Genomic DNA, 15,820 nt, shown 5'->3' with positions numbered 1-15,820 from the left:
ACATTTACATGTATTGCAATTCATATTCTAATGTTCTTGATGTTTGAACAGGCATGGACAAAAGTGATTTCCTTTAATAACTGGCTACATTTTAATTAGTGAGACCACCAATCAACTCCTCAAAGTTTTGATTTTGAAGTACCATGTTTCATTAGATCACTTTTTTCAAAGAAAAAAACCACCACCACATTGTACTAAAACACTCTGTTTATTGTCAAACACTCACGAGATTTGGTCCACTGTAATTAATATTCACTTTCAACAAGGGAGGGGAAAAAAGAAACAAATGTAAAAGTTACAGTACAAAATCAGCCATAACCCCTCCCCACCCCCACCCCCCAAAAAACAGATTTATATTAATTATTTTAAGGAGTTGAGAAAAAATTGAGGGGAAAAAAAAAGAAAACTGCATCTTGATAATACTCAATTCACTGTGTATTTTCGCATTCTGTTGTTATGCCACCTCCCATTCAAGACAGAGGTTTAGAGAGTATCAAAATCGGTTGGTCATTGGTTAATGATGTGTGACCATATTCTAATGAGTCTCACTTCATCACACATCCAAAGAATTCAAAGCCCAAGAAATCATTGGATGTTGCAGGTTCATATTCAAATAAAGCAAACTTAAACTGAAAAGAAAAAGATGATTTAGGAAATGATGACAATGATGCATGAATTAATCCCTTGATTAGCTAAGGGGTTAAAATCTTTGACTTTTAGATATTGGTCTTTAGAAGCAATAATATGACTAGAAAATCTACAAATTAGACCTCTGTCCTTTTCCCTTAGCCTACTGACATTTCCTCTGTTTGTCTACCTGTTGCCAAAAGTGGAAACTGACAATCAAATGTCATAAGGTGACAATCCATGGAAAAGTCTCTACATATCCACAGGAGAATATCTGAGACAAGCTGCATTATACCCCAGCCTCTGACTTCAGCAAACTGCAAAACCCCAGTCCACAAAGAAAATCCATCCCCTTGTATCAGTTTCTTCTCCAAGTTGCCTAATTGTGTATTAAAATATATATTCAAGGAGAAAGATTATATGTTAGGGTTTATATGTCAAGTAAATTAAAACAGTATACGTTTGTATTTTATAAAGCCCTATGCAAACAAAGGTATGCATAATACTTCCTCACATTACAGCTGTCAAATACATGTGCTTGAAAGTTTAATTATAAAATTTGAGGAAGATGAAGTGGATCAGCTGAATATTTAACATAAAAATAAGCAAAAAAAATGTATCATACCATAGTCAAACTTAAAAAAAATCTAAATATTAAATATTTCCATAATAAATGATTAACACAAACAAAACCAAACACATGATCTAACAGCTGAATTTCCAATACAACCAGATTTCTAAATCTTTAAAGTGTACTATAATGTGGCATAATATTTTTTCCACTTTTCTTCCATTTCAAGAATCAGTAAATTACCATTGTAAAAATTCAAGCACATGTATTTACATCGGCACACCTCCCAACACTGAAAAAAGGTCACTCAGCATACAACTATTCATTGTTAATTTTCATATTCATACATGGATACATATATTTAAAGAGAATTATACATTGCATTTAACATGTAGGTATTTCAATAGGATAGAAATAGTCATAATAGTAATCATTTTCATCTTTATCATAATAATAATAATAATAATAATAATAATAATAATATTAATAGTAGTAGTAGAAGAAGAATAAAAAGAGGATGTAGCTGTAGTAGTAGTAATTGTAATAATAATAATAATAATAATAATAATAATAATAAAATATATATGATCCCTGTGTGAAATATACATTTAAGTCATTCCACACCTGTAGAAACTTAATCGCTTATTACACAAATCACTTAAAGAGATCAAATCAATCAATGATTATTGATTGAATGAGATCAAATCCACCTTATTGTCTAAATGGTTTCAAAACATTTTCCATTGTGCACCCAGTGTGCTTAGCAGTTTTATTACAATTAGCCTATTACTTTCTATAGCTCAGCCATAAGATATTGAGAAATTTCTCAGAAATAACCCTTAAAAAAATCAAACAAACAAAAAAACAAAAACAAAAAAAAAAACAGTAATATAGCATAGCTTAATGTAATTCATACAATAACTGGTTATATTTAATTAAGCTTAACTGCTAATTTATCAATAATGATTATTAATATACTGATATAGTAAATATGCGTGTATACATTATGTCCGTCATATATATGGACAAGGCTTACTAACAGTAGCAAGGTATGCCATGGGAATATAATAGGGAATATATTTATGCATAGGCACAACAAATACGATATTTGATCATTTCCATAAAAGTTCACTCTCTTCTGATTACTTACCTGAACATAGCAGTGGATCTGGCCCAATTTGAACTGTAATTTGGACCATAATAAATTCAAGATTTTATTTGCTTATTTTTATTTATTTATTTTTTTATAGCCCTGTGAGTTACAAACGCTTACTACAGTTTCTGATACCACAGGGTATAAAGTCAAATAAAACTACTAATCTTCTTAAACTGCTCGGTGTAATCAGCCACATTTTGTCTCAAAGGACTACAACAGTTTAGCTTTCGAACACCTTAAATTAGTCTGGACTGGAGAAACACACTACTGCCCTAATCACTTTGTGCAAATAGCTCTTCAGTGACCCCCATCTTATTACAAAATACTACCTTTTAACAGTTCTTTACTTAGTCACTTAGTGCGGAATAAACGTTAATGCATGTATGGGCAAATAAGACTGGCATGTCCAACCTGCACAAGCAGTAAACCTACATGCTAGTTCTACAGGCAATTAGGAGACCACCATAATTAAGAGGGTGAGATTTTAAGTTACTATGCTACTAACTGTTTGCCAAGGCATGTGAATTACATCCCACTTACATAATATTAAACTTTATTTCCCATTTATTTTTACTGGCTTTACATTAATTTTTGTTCTGCCAATATGGCAGGTATAACGATTGAAGCACCATTTATTTAGTAAAATCCTGGGCATCCTCAAAAACAAAACAAAACAAAACAAATAGCCATTTCTTGATATCTGACATGGTGCAGCACAACAAAATATGACCAAGCTTGACAAAGAAGGATATGTCCCAGAAATACAATAGTTCATTGAGGAATCCAAATTACTTCTTGCTTTTGGGTCATATTTAACAGCAATATAGGAGGAGCGAACAATTAATGGAAAATTTTGAAACCTGTTTATTTCAGGCACATTAGGAATTCAAAACAGCTTTAAAATACCTAGACTCAAAAATGTGAAGTGTATTTTCACTCACTCATACCCAAACTAATGTCACTGAATGTATGCATTTGGGTATATAGGAGTATATTTTTAATGTGCATTTTCACAACAGCCTTCTAATATAGCACATGAAGGAACAAAGGCATACAAATATCTGGAGGGTGGCTGGATTTTGTTGCAGGAAGCCTTGTCCAGGTAGATATGTGGCCTGCATTTCACACTTTGGCCAGGATCACAGATCTCCATTTCCAGACAGCCGCTGCGAAGCCTGAAAATCAAAGCCACAGACCAGTCAGGCACTCATGTCGAGTGCTAGTTGGGCAAAAGATTAAGTGCACAATTTTATGCTTAGCTCAAATACAATAGGCATCTTATTTAAGTCCTTGTAGCTCAAATTTAAAAATAAAAGCAAAAACTCAGGATATCCTAACGTCCTTTGATGATTGTGACTGAATCATTTGCAACATGTAAACAGATTTGCTCAACAAATGCTAGTAAGAACACATTCATGAGTCTAGATTTCTGTATAACTTTTACATGGTTTGACAGGACATATCCCTTGCATTCTTATAAATTAAGTTATACATTTGAATTAAGTTCAAATTCAACAAACAAATTCTCTGAAACTAGGTTAAGGGAAACATATTCATATTCATATTGCAGTATATTTTATCTGAAGGCCCAGGCTTAAAAACGGAGAACTCATGACTTTTACTCTGAGCAGGAAAAACTCATGACTATAAGACTAAACAAAACTGAAAAAGAATCACTTCTTAGCCATCCACCCACCATTGGTTCTGTGTAGTCAGCTGTCATAGTGCACTGTTTTTCTTCTGAAGTCTGATTCATCAGGGTGCCATCTGATCGACGGCTCTGATTGGTTAAAGATAACCACAAATCATACATCTGCTGCATGTCTCTCACTATGAGGATACAAAGACAAAAGTTAACTTTTAACAATACAGTATTCTTTTATCTCCTATCCTACCTACTAGACTAACCCAATAAACTAGTGGTTCCCAAACTTTTTCTGCCATGCTTTAGCTCTCACAAACTTGTCCATCTTTTGCTAGTAGTGCTCAAACACATGTAGCTCACAAACTGTCTAACACACATAAAAAATAAAATAGACAGAAAAACTCAATTAAGGCTATAAAACAAATAACAATTATGTTTTTAAATGAATACGAAGGGATAAAATTAATTAATCATTTGCAAAAAACTAAGATTTATTCTCACAACTGTTGTTCTTCATGTAGGTCCACACATCCCTCTCTTCCAAACTATGTGCAAAAGAGCAGTTCCCAATGTAGTGGCACTTCTTCTGCTTCATCACATGGACACACATCTACAGATAAAAACACAATTGCATGGTCCAGAAAAATAAATAGTTTTCTGGAATTCACAACAATCACATTAGCTGCTTCAAAATATATTTAGACATATTCCTCTGAAGGGCGGCACGGTGGCGCAGCAGGTAGTGTCGCAGCCACACAGCTCCAGGGGCCTGGAGGTTGTGGGTTCGATTCCAGCTCCGAGTGACTGTCTGTGGAGTTGGTGTGTTCTCCCCGTGTCCACGTGGGTTTCCTCCGGGTGCTCCGGTTTCCTCCCACAGTCCAAAAACACACGTTGCAGGTGGATTGGCGACTCGAAAGTGTCCGTAGGTGTGAGTGAATGTGTGTGTGTCTGTGTTGCCCTGTGAAGGACTGGCGCCCCCTCCAGGGTGTATTCCCGCCTTGCGCCCGATGATTCCAGGTAGGCTCTGGACCCCCCGCGACCCATGGATGGATGGATATTCCTCTGAAAAATGTAGTCTGAACATCTAAACAAGATGGTCAATGGTTAGGACCAACACTAAGCAGGTGCGATGTGGGTGGTGGATCTTTATAGCTTTGTATAAGGCTATTGCAGGTGGTGAAGGGAAATAACTTGATTTGTTAAGTTTCACAGTATAAACAAGCTTGGAACTTACGTCATACTGTTGGGGGTAAGTCCTGGAGAAAGGCAATGGCCGTACTACTACCCACTTTTTCTTCTCAAATGATTTAACTAAGAGGACTCTGCGTTCTTTTGTCCAGCTGAAAGTGAAAAAGAAAATACAATGAAAAAGAAATTAGGTTGCTGTTTAATATATATACATTCTACGTATGCTTGAAGTCTGAACAATGCACTTTTCGGTTTAACATTTAAATGTTCATTTATTTATTTTTAAGAGCATGTATAGCTTTATTTGTTGTTTTGGACACAGTCATCATTACTTCTTTTTAAAACCTTCCTAGAAACTAGTAGCAATTTGTAAATGAACAGCATCTTCTGCAACAACAAACTGTAGTGCAACATAGCAGTTCTGTTGAAATGAGAAGGTGGTACATGGCACCACACATCGCCTTGTCCAAGGGCCAAAGTAACAAATCTGATGTGTGAACGTTACTGAAATCAGAGTTTTAAATACTACGTTTAAATAAAAAATAAAGTGTCAAAACACAACATTTACAATACAGTTCATGCACCCTTTATACTATAGGCTAACCCTCAATGTCAGTGACAGCGCATGCCCACACATGCATGCCCACACACCCACACACACAGCTTTCCCAAACACAACGCAGGTGGACAAACAACACAGCTTTCAAAAGCTTGCTCTCATCACTTCACTCTAGGTGTATTTAATTCAGTAGATCACAACTGCTAAGAGACTGGACTGATGTTGTTGGTTTAAAGTGTAGACTAAAACACAATGCATTTCCCAGAAATTTCCCAAAGCAATTTAAAAACAGACTGGAATCTCTCAATCAGGAGAGAATCCAGTGTATGTTCAAATTGCTTTGTGTTGTTCTCGCTCCATATCCTGGGGCTTTATTACTTATGTCAGGAGGTGGCTTTTAGCTGCTTCTACCTCATTCATGGGCCCTGAAAGTAAAAGTACAGTCCAAGCAATTATTGAAGAACCCAACAAATCCGCAGCTATAATCAGCAGTGTGTGTACAGTGCTGCACAATTAAACACCACTTCTGTTCCATTCCTTCAAATCAGAACAAAGTGCTTTGTATAAAACAGACTGAGCTTTCCTTTTAGACAGAACAAGCAAACATTTTTGTCTTGACAGGACAGATAAATTCACAAACGGCTGAAAAATTAGCTTGTGGTTGACGGTACCATGTTGAAATTTGAAATCACTGAGCTGAGAGCTGTGGTATGCTTTTTATTGCTGCCTTTCATGACAATCAAGGTACCTTACATCTCATGGAGTAAGTACTATAACCACTAGCAAAAATTATGGAATTGCCACTTTTGGAGGATGTTCTCTCAATTGTTTAATTTTGTAGAAAATAAAAAAAGAAATTGAAAAAAATGTCCCTCCCCCCCCCAAAAAAAATTCCAACCTTCTGGAAACAAAAGAAAGTAGTACAATGGTTGTAGACAGTCATAACTGTTTTTTTTTATATCCAGTAGAGGAAATAAATATGGAATTATTCTGAGGAAAATATTATGGAGTCACACCTTCTCATACTATGGAGTGCTCACACTTTGAAGAACTGTTGCACAAAGTGGATTGACATGAATCGTGGCTCTAACATATATCAGTTAAAACAAAGGAGAGGATTATAAAACTAAAGGAAACGCATTATGGTTGCACAACTTGGATTGTATCCCCACCCTGTCCAAACTTAGGAGAAGAGTGTATTAAGACTCACTTGTTTTTTTGTTTATTTGTTGTTTTAGTCATCATCTTTAATTTATGGCTGCCTGTGAGGGACCTGAGTGCCTCTGCTACTCTCTGCTCTGAAATCTAACTTGGGGGCCTGGTTATCGCTGTCCAGAGGTTCCAGCTACCAGCCACTAAAACTGCTACAGCTTACAACGACTGTTGATCTTGGTACCCAGTTTAACCCTGTGGCTCGGTGCTGCTCACAGGCCTCAATGTACCCTTGTTTTACTTATTGAGTGTAAGCTGTTTTGTACCCTTTTGTACCATTCTGTGTCCGTTTGTCCATTTATGTTTTTTGTCTGTGTCTTAATATTGTTAGAGCTTTGGGTTCTTAAATAGTTTTGTAAATAAAATGAACATATATTTTTATTAATTTTATATTATTATTTTTTGACCAAATATTCCTGCAGTTTTCCAGCTATCGACCCCGTTCAGACTCCATAGTGTCTGGTTTGATGGTGTGATTTGGGCTTGTATACTGCTTTTTGATACGTGCACTCATTTGCTCACTACAGGGTGGGCCATTTATATGGATACACCTTAATAAAATGGGAACGGTTGGTGATATTATCTTCCTGTTTGTGGTACATTAGTATATGGGAGGGGGGAACTTTTTAAGATGGGTGGTGACCATGGTGGCCATTTTGGATCCAACTTTTGTTTTTTCAATGGGAAAAACACAGAGTGTCCAAGCTCATTAATAGAGAGGCGAAGTGAAGGAAAAGATGTTATGGTAAAAAGTGTACAAGCAATAGGGATAGCCACACCCTTGAGAGGATTGTGAAACAAAACCCATTCAAAAATGTGGGGGAGATTCACAAAGACTGGACTGCAGCTTGAGTCAGTGCTTCAAGAACCACCACCACACAGACATATGCAAGCCATGGGTTTCAGCGTCGCATTCCTTGTGTCAAGCCACTCTTGAACAAGAGACAGTGTCAGAAGCGTCTCGCCTGGGCTTAAGACAAAAAGGACTGGACTGCTGCTGAGTGGTCCACAGTTATATTTTGCATTTCCTTTGGAAATCAAGGCCCCAGAGTCTGGAGGAAGCGAGGAGAGGCACAGAATCCACTGAAGGCCACCATCAGAGCAACCTTGGCTCTCATAACACCCGAGCAGTGCCACAGACCGATCGACTCCACGCCACGCCGCATTGCTGCAGTAATTCAGGCAAAGGGAGTCCCAACTAAGTATTGAGTGCAGTACGTGTTCATACTTTTCATGTTCATTCTTTTCAGTTGGCTAGCGTTTTTAAAAATCGTTTTGTCTTAGTCTTAATTAATATTCTAATTTTCTGAGATACTGAATTTGAGGTTTTCATTTGTTGTCAGTTATAATCATCAAATTAAAAGAAATAAACTCTTGAAATATATCAGTCTGTGTGTAATGAATGAGTATAAGATACAAGTTTCTCTTTTAGAATGGAATTACTGAAAAAAATCAACTTGTTCATACTATTCTAATTTTATGACCAGCACCTGTATATTGCAAGCAGCAGTACATAATTGCTAAAATAATTATTTATTTTGTAAAAACAAAAATACTAAACATTATAAATGTCTAGAGTATTTAATCAAACTTTTTTGTATTCACCATATCACATCCAACAGTTTTGTAATGTAAAGTTTTAGCTGCAGTAGTTTACCTGTGTTTGGCTTTGGCTGTGCAGTATTTCAGTGCTTTGTCTGGCTCATTGACTTGGCCTTCCCTCCAGCACTGACCACACACAAATTTCATCTTCAGATTGAGCCCGCGACCCCGGCCACAGCTACCTCCTCCTGAGCCTCCACCCCCAAAGCTTTCGCCGCCCCCACCAGCCACTCCTCCACTCCCGACACCAACACTGCTTAATGCATTGTTGCTGCAACTGCTTGGATGAGGTACATGCATGGGCTGAAAGAGACAAACAACCCCCCCCCCCCACCCCAACACACAAAAAAACCCAGGAATTGTTAAAAATGTTCTTAGGAAGCTAGTATTTAAAAAAAACAGAGTGTCTCACCTTCTGTCGTTGAGCATTCTGCTCCAGTCTTTGCCAGTGTCTCTTAGACTCCTGTACCATCTCCTCATGAGTGATTCCTGAACACAACAAACTGTGTAAATCAGTTTTAAAACAATATTTGTCTTTTGTTGTATTAACCTACAGAAAAAGGGATGTGTGTATTAAGTAATGGAGGTTAACATTCTGTATATTTCTTTATTAGATGGATTTCATCTCCTTAGAAATACTACTACCTACCTTCCATTTTTCATTTCAAATGCAAAAATATGTTAAACCTATCAGAATGCCTATAATATAATGGACAATTTTCAGTTCTGATATCAGATTAACAGAGCCATGTAAAGAACCACTGTAAAATGCCTGGTGTATGTAATTTATGCTTCTGTAAAGGCACAGGTACAGTAGGCTTTTCCAGACTTGTGCATGAAATAAACAGTAAGCAACTGTATTAAACATACATAAAAATAATACATAACATAATGATAAAAGTTTCTAACATGACAAGTCCACCTATCAATGTTTATTTTTTTTTCTGTCTTTTTATGGAAAGAAAATGGTCATCATAAAATAAAACAAAACAGAATAAACTGCTGTTGTGGTAAAAACTAATATTAGCAAAATGCACAATGTAAATATCAGTGAATTTATTACCAGTTTTTTAGTTATGCTATCGTTCAAAAGTTTAAGGAGGCTGATGCTGAGGCTGTGTAGCAGAGACACGTTTCCTCAAAAATGTGGATATACATAAGCAGAATGCATATTCTCCAGTGAACAAATACAAGTAACAATGTTGCCTAGTAAAATAACTGCATTTTACAGAAAATATTGGTTATTTGGAGGTTGTGTTTGTTTTTTGTCAAGTATTTGAGTCTTGGACTCAACTATTTAAACTCCAAAAACTTCCTGAAGCTTCATGGTCCACTAGTGGATTAGTTTGTTTTCTGCATCAGGCATGTTCTCACAACAGGAGATGAAACAAGTGTCTTAGGAGTGAAACAGCGCCTGTTCAGTGCAAGCAGGAGAAACCCCATATTGCTTCTCACTCTGTCCTCACATGCGCTGACTCAGACTTTATCCAAAATCTTTACTAGGGCACTAGGAGCATAAAATCTGGATAATGTCCAGCATGAATGTTGTGGGTGGTCGCATTCACAAATTCAGCTCCTCAGGGTAAACTCGGAAACATTTCTGGGTTACTGTACATTTGTGAAAGGGGCAGTGAAAACAACTGTTTAGCCATGATTAATTTTCTGTTGCGATGCACTACTAGTAGTAGAATCCTCAAGTAACAGTTTTTCATTCTGACACAATCAAACCACTACTATACTTTAGTTAGGGGCCAGTAAAACCTGGTGGGTGACCTGGAAGGTGACTGTACCTGGGCAAGTTTTATTAAAAGGTCATTCTAAAGAGATGATCACTCTAAAGCTGTTTTAATTAATAATACATATGTTATTTTTACCCATTGGATGTTTAGGAATCAAACATGTTAATAAAACTGAAAAAAGTTATTTTAAATATAATTTTAATTATTTAAAATATAAATGTGACAAAAACCTTTTATTGAGTATGTTTCTATAGGCAAACTACACCAATGGTTCAGGTCTTTTTATCGTCTCAGGCTCCCTCAGATAATAAGCCCAGTGTGTGGCACCCCTTTTTTGGTCCTTACACAGACACAGGTAAATAAACATGTTTGCCCTTGAGGAATTACTTAATTCATTCATTTATTGTCTATAAACGATTATCCAGTTCAGTGTTGCGGAGGTGGGTCCGGAGCCTACCCAGAATCACCGGGCGCAATGGGAGAACTCACCCTGGAGGGGGCACCAGTCCTTCACAGGGTGACACACACACACACACACACACACATTCACTCACACCTATGTGTTTTTTGGAACATGGGAGGAAACCGGAGACCCATTAAAAATGAATCACTCTAAACAAATCAAACATTTTTATTATGTGATGAAAACAGCTAAACAACCTGACACTTATTGCTGTAGTTAACCCAAAAATGAATTTTGCGTCAGTAAATAATGTTACAAAGGATTCTGTATTAATTAGATATGATACCAAAACTGTTGAATAGCACAGCTGCTCCTTGAGCAAATTACACACTGAAGGGCTCTTGAGACCACACCCACTGCACTGTTTATTCCTCCATCACGAGTACAGCATATGTCCAGATAATTTCTAGAAACCTGACACTCACAACTACTGCAAGCAAACATTTGGACCAAAGGACTACATAAAGACAGGTAAGTTTTGATGAGGTTCATGTTTTTAATGACAGTAATAGCATTGAAATATTTAAGCAACTATTAAATCAAGGCGTAATCTCACAGTTGCTTGCTATCTGGTAAATCAGAAAAGCTTAATGAGCAATTTCATTTAAGACACTAGTTTACCAAGTCTAGCAGGCTAGCAAGAGTTTAGCTTACCAAGGCTAGCTACCTATATATTTTTTTGCCTCAACAGGTTTCTGTAAACAAGAATTAATACTTATTAATTATTTATTTAACATTTTGCTTTAGTGTTTTTACAGTTGCTCCGGTTTCTTCCCACAGTCCATAAACACACGTTGGTAGGTGGATTGGCAACTCAAAAGTGTCCGTGTGTGTGTCTGTGTTGCCCTGTGAAGGACTGGCGCCCCCTCCAGGGTGTATTCCCGCCTTGCACCCAATGATTCCTGGTAGGCTCTGATAATGATAATGATTATAATGTTAATTACAGATAATGATAATGAATGAATGTTTTTACAGTTTGTCATTGAATGCCACGTGCATAAACTATGACATCACAGGTGTCATGGATATTATTTGTATTATTATGCCTTCATGTCCACTGTTCACAAAAAACTGTACACTGAAAGATAGTGTATGATATAGTTCCTTTAAATTATACAATATTTAAATGGAAATTTACTGGAAATTTACTGGAAATTTATCAAAAATTTTACACTGCTTTGCAACCCTGGTTCTAACTGACGTCTGTCTTCATAACCTGGATTATTCAGATGCTGTATTTAGAGAGTGATGATATCACGGCTTGTTCCATCCCACTGCATGCGACCTGTGTTTACTTCCCTCAGCGTCTAGCATCGCTTTGGTGAGATGGATTCAGATTTTCATGTTTTAAATCACAATTTTAATTACCGTTCTGGAAGAAGAGCAATCTAAAATGCACCAGACCCATCATTAAAAGGCTACAAATACCTAGTAACTCTTAGTAGCTACCATTTAATAATTCACTACAACTGCCAAGTAAACTACATTTGTGAAATTATGAACTATGGGGAGAAAAAGAAACATTGGGAGGATTTCTTCATATCCAATCTTTTAGAATAGAAGATCAAAATACTTCAGATTTAAACAACATGTTTACCCTGTGCTAAATTTTATTTTGTTGTTCCTGTGTAACTGCTCATCTGGCTAATGTTACAAAATATATAGAAAATTCTGTACCACTTTGAGAACAACTGATTAACATGGTGTGAGTTAACAAAGAACAATATAAAAGCAATTACTTATATGACAAGTCACTCTCAACTATTGAAGTAGAGTCTATGAATTTATGTATGGTTTTTTTTTTTTTTACACCTTTGTCTCTTGGCACACATTAACCATCTGATCCTCTGACAACATGTAAAGCACCTCTGTAATTGTGCATGTATTTATATATGGTATACCTGTGTCCTGCTGCAGCACCCAGCATTTGAGCTCAATTACTGAGTGTGCAAAAGAACAGCTGTCTTCTCTCTGGCAGCCATAGCGCACTTCATGCCGGCATACATCAAACTGGCACAATGGGTGCAGGGGTCGAATCTTACTATAGCGTACATTGGCTGAGCGGACCACATGCACCAGGCACCTGACAGAAGGCACATCACACACAAACACACACACATTTAAAGTTGGGAAACATCCATCTAATAATAACAATAACATTTCATGACAACCTGTAAAAATAAATTAATTAAACATGAGCACCTGTCAGCTATGCTGTCGTCCATATCACTGTATACCATTTTAAACTATTCTTTTTACATTAATACATAATGCATTTATTCATTTGATGGAGTGAATTTTCTGCCAAAATTCTATAAAAGCAAAAATAAATCTGCATGCACAATTCCTAGAATCAAGAGCAGAAAGTATATATTGTGAATTCAAAACAGAAATATATATCAAAAATATATTTTTAAAACATACTTATTACAGTTGTTGTTACTTATTACAGTTATTTGATACTGACTTGTTTGCATTTTGCCAGTCTTTGCTTTCATTGTTTTTTTTTTTTGTTTTTTTTTTATCCAGTAAGGTCTTTTGCTTCTGGAATCTCTCTTTGCTTTTGCTTCATTTTTTTGCTTCTGACTTCTGAACAAAATTTCACACGTGGGAGGGCCTTAGAAGGTGTTCACCTTGAATCTCCATTGGTCAATGAGTTGACTGAATGAGTAACAGCTGTGACGGAAAATGTTTCCCTCTTTATTTGAGGCCTGTATCTTTCTTGGTTTTAGAATAAACTTTACCACAACACTTCCATATCACTGAGAGTTTCCTCTAGACTGTCATAAAAATCCTGACCTTGTTAAGTGCCACTGAGATACCTTGAGATACAATTTCGGGTGTTGGACTGAATTAAAAGTGTCTATTATACAATCATGTGTTGCAGAAAATATAAAAGGGTACAAGGTGGTTTTATGTGGGATGGGTTTATTTGCTCTATTGAGACATGGTGAGAAGAAGGCATATACCTTCTTCAAAGGTTCTCTATGTTCCAACTCAAGCACGAGCCCCCCCCCACCTTGGCCACATCATATTTAATGCATCAGTGGGAAAAAAATATTCACGATAATATAGTGGGGTTGTTGAGCCACCAGCTCTTTGGCCTCTCACCAAAGATTTGCAGATTTTTTCTTAACACTAGAAAGGCTGAAATGTTAAGACCCTGAGGACAATACAGCTCCTTCTTTCAGCCCATAAGTGGACATATTGATTACCTTTTTGCTTTTTTATGTAAATGAGGCATAGCAGAGAAGCACTCTCCTAAGGACATGTGTTCTCAGAGACAGAAAGGGACATATAGCTATATCCTCTTTTTATTTTTAAATTAAATTGGTTTGTTTATATATATTTACCTTGTATATTTCTCTGCCCTACTTAGAAATTATATATTAATTCATTCATTCATTATCTGTAACCGCTTATCCAATTCAGGGTCCCAGTGGGTCCAGAGCCTACCTGGAATCATTGGGTGCAAGGCGGGAATACACCCTGGAGGGGGTGCCAGTCCTTCACAGGGCAACACAGACACACACACGGACACATTCACTCACACCTACGGACATTTTTGAGTCGCCAATCCACCTACCAACGTGTGTTTTTGGACTGTGAGGGGAAACCGGAGCACCCGGAGGAAACACACGCGGACACGGGGAGCGGGAATCAAACCCACAACCTCCAGGTCCCTGGAGCTGTGTGACTGCGACACTACCTGCTGTGCCACCGTGCCGCCCGAAATGTTATATATATATATATATATATATATATATATATATATATATATACACACACACACACACACACACACAGCAAGAGAGAGCGAGATTAATCAATGTCTAGATTAATTTCTTTTTGGCTATAGTTTATTTTAGAATTAGTAAGTTTATAATTTTCTTTGTATTTTGGATCTTGATTTATTGTATAACTTCTCTGCCCTTTTTGGTGCAAATTTTCACTTTTTTTTTTTTTAACTATACAGAGTCTGCCGTTTGGTTGGGAACGAGCAAACGTGCATATCTCCTGCCATGTTCTTATGAGCCTGCATAAAAGCATATGTACTGACGCGGTTGAATCATTATTTTATTTTTTTATCCTGCTAGAGGATTCAGATTTTATATATATTATATATTAATAAATAACTTGCAGCCAGTTACTATATGTGAACACTTATGAATTGGGCACTGTTTGTGTCGACATGCGAGTTTATGTTTAATATAGAAAAAATAAAACCTGGACAAGCGATAAGAGTAAAAACCATTTGGGCACCGTTTGTATTTTAGCTTGGATGCGCGTTAATGTTGAATCTCATCCGAAGCACAGACCGTAGTCTCCCCACACCATCCCCCTCTTAGTGCTCCTACTTAACAAAACAATATTGCACCAACTGCTTCAATATCAGGGGGATCTTTGCCTTACAAAAAAATCATGCTTTTCGTGCTTCACAAACAAACCCCAGATGGATATGCAACATATCCCTTCTAATCTTATGAAAATCAGTGTTTTTTTCCTGCTTGAACACATCCTGACAAAATTTAACTACATTTTCATACTTTGTCATCAAATATTTCACATTTCAAATACAATTATCTACTGTTAAAAGTCATAAAAAAATCAATTAAAAAATGTGGCTCACTTGTTGTCATCAAAAGGGTGTCTTGCAGTCAGGTTGGAGCAGACACCCAAGTTCTCCTTGCTACGCTTGCTTATAATACGAGGTTTACTGTCAAAACACTCCTAGAGCAAAACATGAACAATAATGGATTTCATACAATACACATCAGACAAATGTATCAAATAATATTTGAGTAAAATTTTACCTCACAGAGGAACATGAACATGCCCATATGAAGCTGTAGCAGGCGGGTAACACTAAGTGCTCTTCTCTCATTGGTGCCCAGGGGATCAAATAAAAGCTCTCTGCTTAGGGCTCCTTTCCTCTCCTGAGTCCACACATCTATCTCCTCCTGGCAATAGGCAAAGGTACAGTTCTCTCCGTACTGGCACTCCTGACGCTCCTGTACCTCTGCAAAACAATTACATACTTCTGATTCCACTACCATC

The 15,820-nt window shown here is 36.8% G+C and overlaps 1 protein-coding gene across 5 annotated transcripts in view; it reads right to left on the bottom strand.

The window, feature by feature from the left end:
* Positions 1 to 227: 227 nt before the first annotated feature.
* The window catches only part of zc3h7bb (zinc finger CCCH-type containing 7Bb), a 53,681-nt gene continuing 38,088 nt past the window's right edge, over positions 228 to 15,820 (bottom strand). For all 5 annotated transcript variants that reach the window (XM_066663008.1, XM_066663007.1, XM_066663010.1 and 2 more), the window contains exons 14-22: positions 15,577 to 15,782; positions 15,393 to 15,493; positions 12,664 to 12,845; positions 8,973 to 9,049; positions 8,616 to 8,863; positions 5,234 to 5,339; positions 4,501 to 4,609; positions 4,051 to 4,184; positions 228 to 3,529 (exon numbers count right to left, since the gene is read on the bottom strand). In XM_066663008.1, coding sequence (XP_066519105.1) covers positions 3,494 to 3,529; positions 4,051 to 4,184; positions 4,501 to 4,609; positions 5,234 to 5,339; positions 8,616 to 8,863; positions 8,973 to 9,049; positions 12,664 to 12,845; positions 15,393 to 15,493; positions 15,577 to 15,782 — 1,199 coding nt within the window. In that variant the 3' untranslated portion in view covers positions 228 to 3,493. The remainder of the gene's footprint in view (positions 3,530 to 4,050; positions 4,185 to 4,500; positions 4,610 to 5,233; positions 5,340 to 8,615; positions 8,864 to 8,972; positions 9,050 to 12,663; positions 12,846 to 15,392; positions 15,494 to 15,576; positions 15,783 to 15,820) is intronic.

The sequence above is a fragment of the Hoplias malabaricus genome, chromosome 3 (assembly GCF_029633855.1).
Source record: "Hoplias malabaricus isolate fHopMal1 chromosome 3, fHopMal1.hap1, whole genome shotgun sequence".
NCBI classification, from domain to species: Eukaryota; Metazoa; Chordata; class Actinopteri; order Characiformes; family Erythrinidae; genus Hoplias; species Hoplias malabaricus.
Note: the sequence above shows the minus strand (reverse complement) of the source record. Positions and strands in the feature narration are given on the sequence as shown.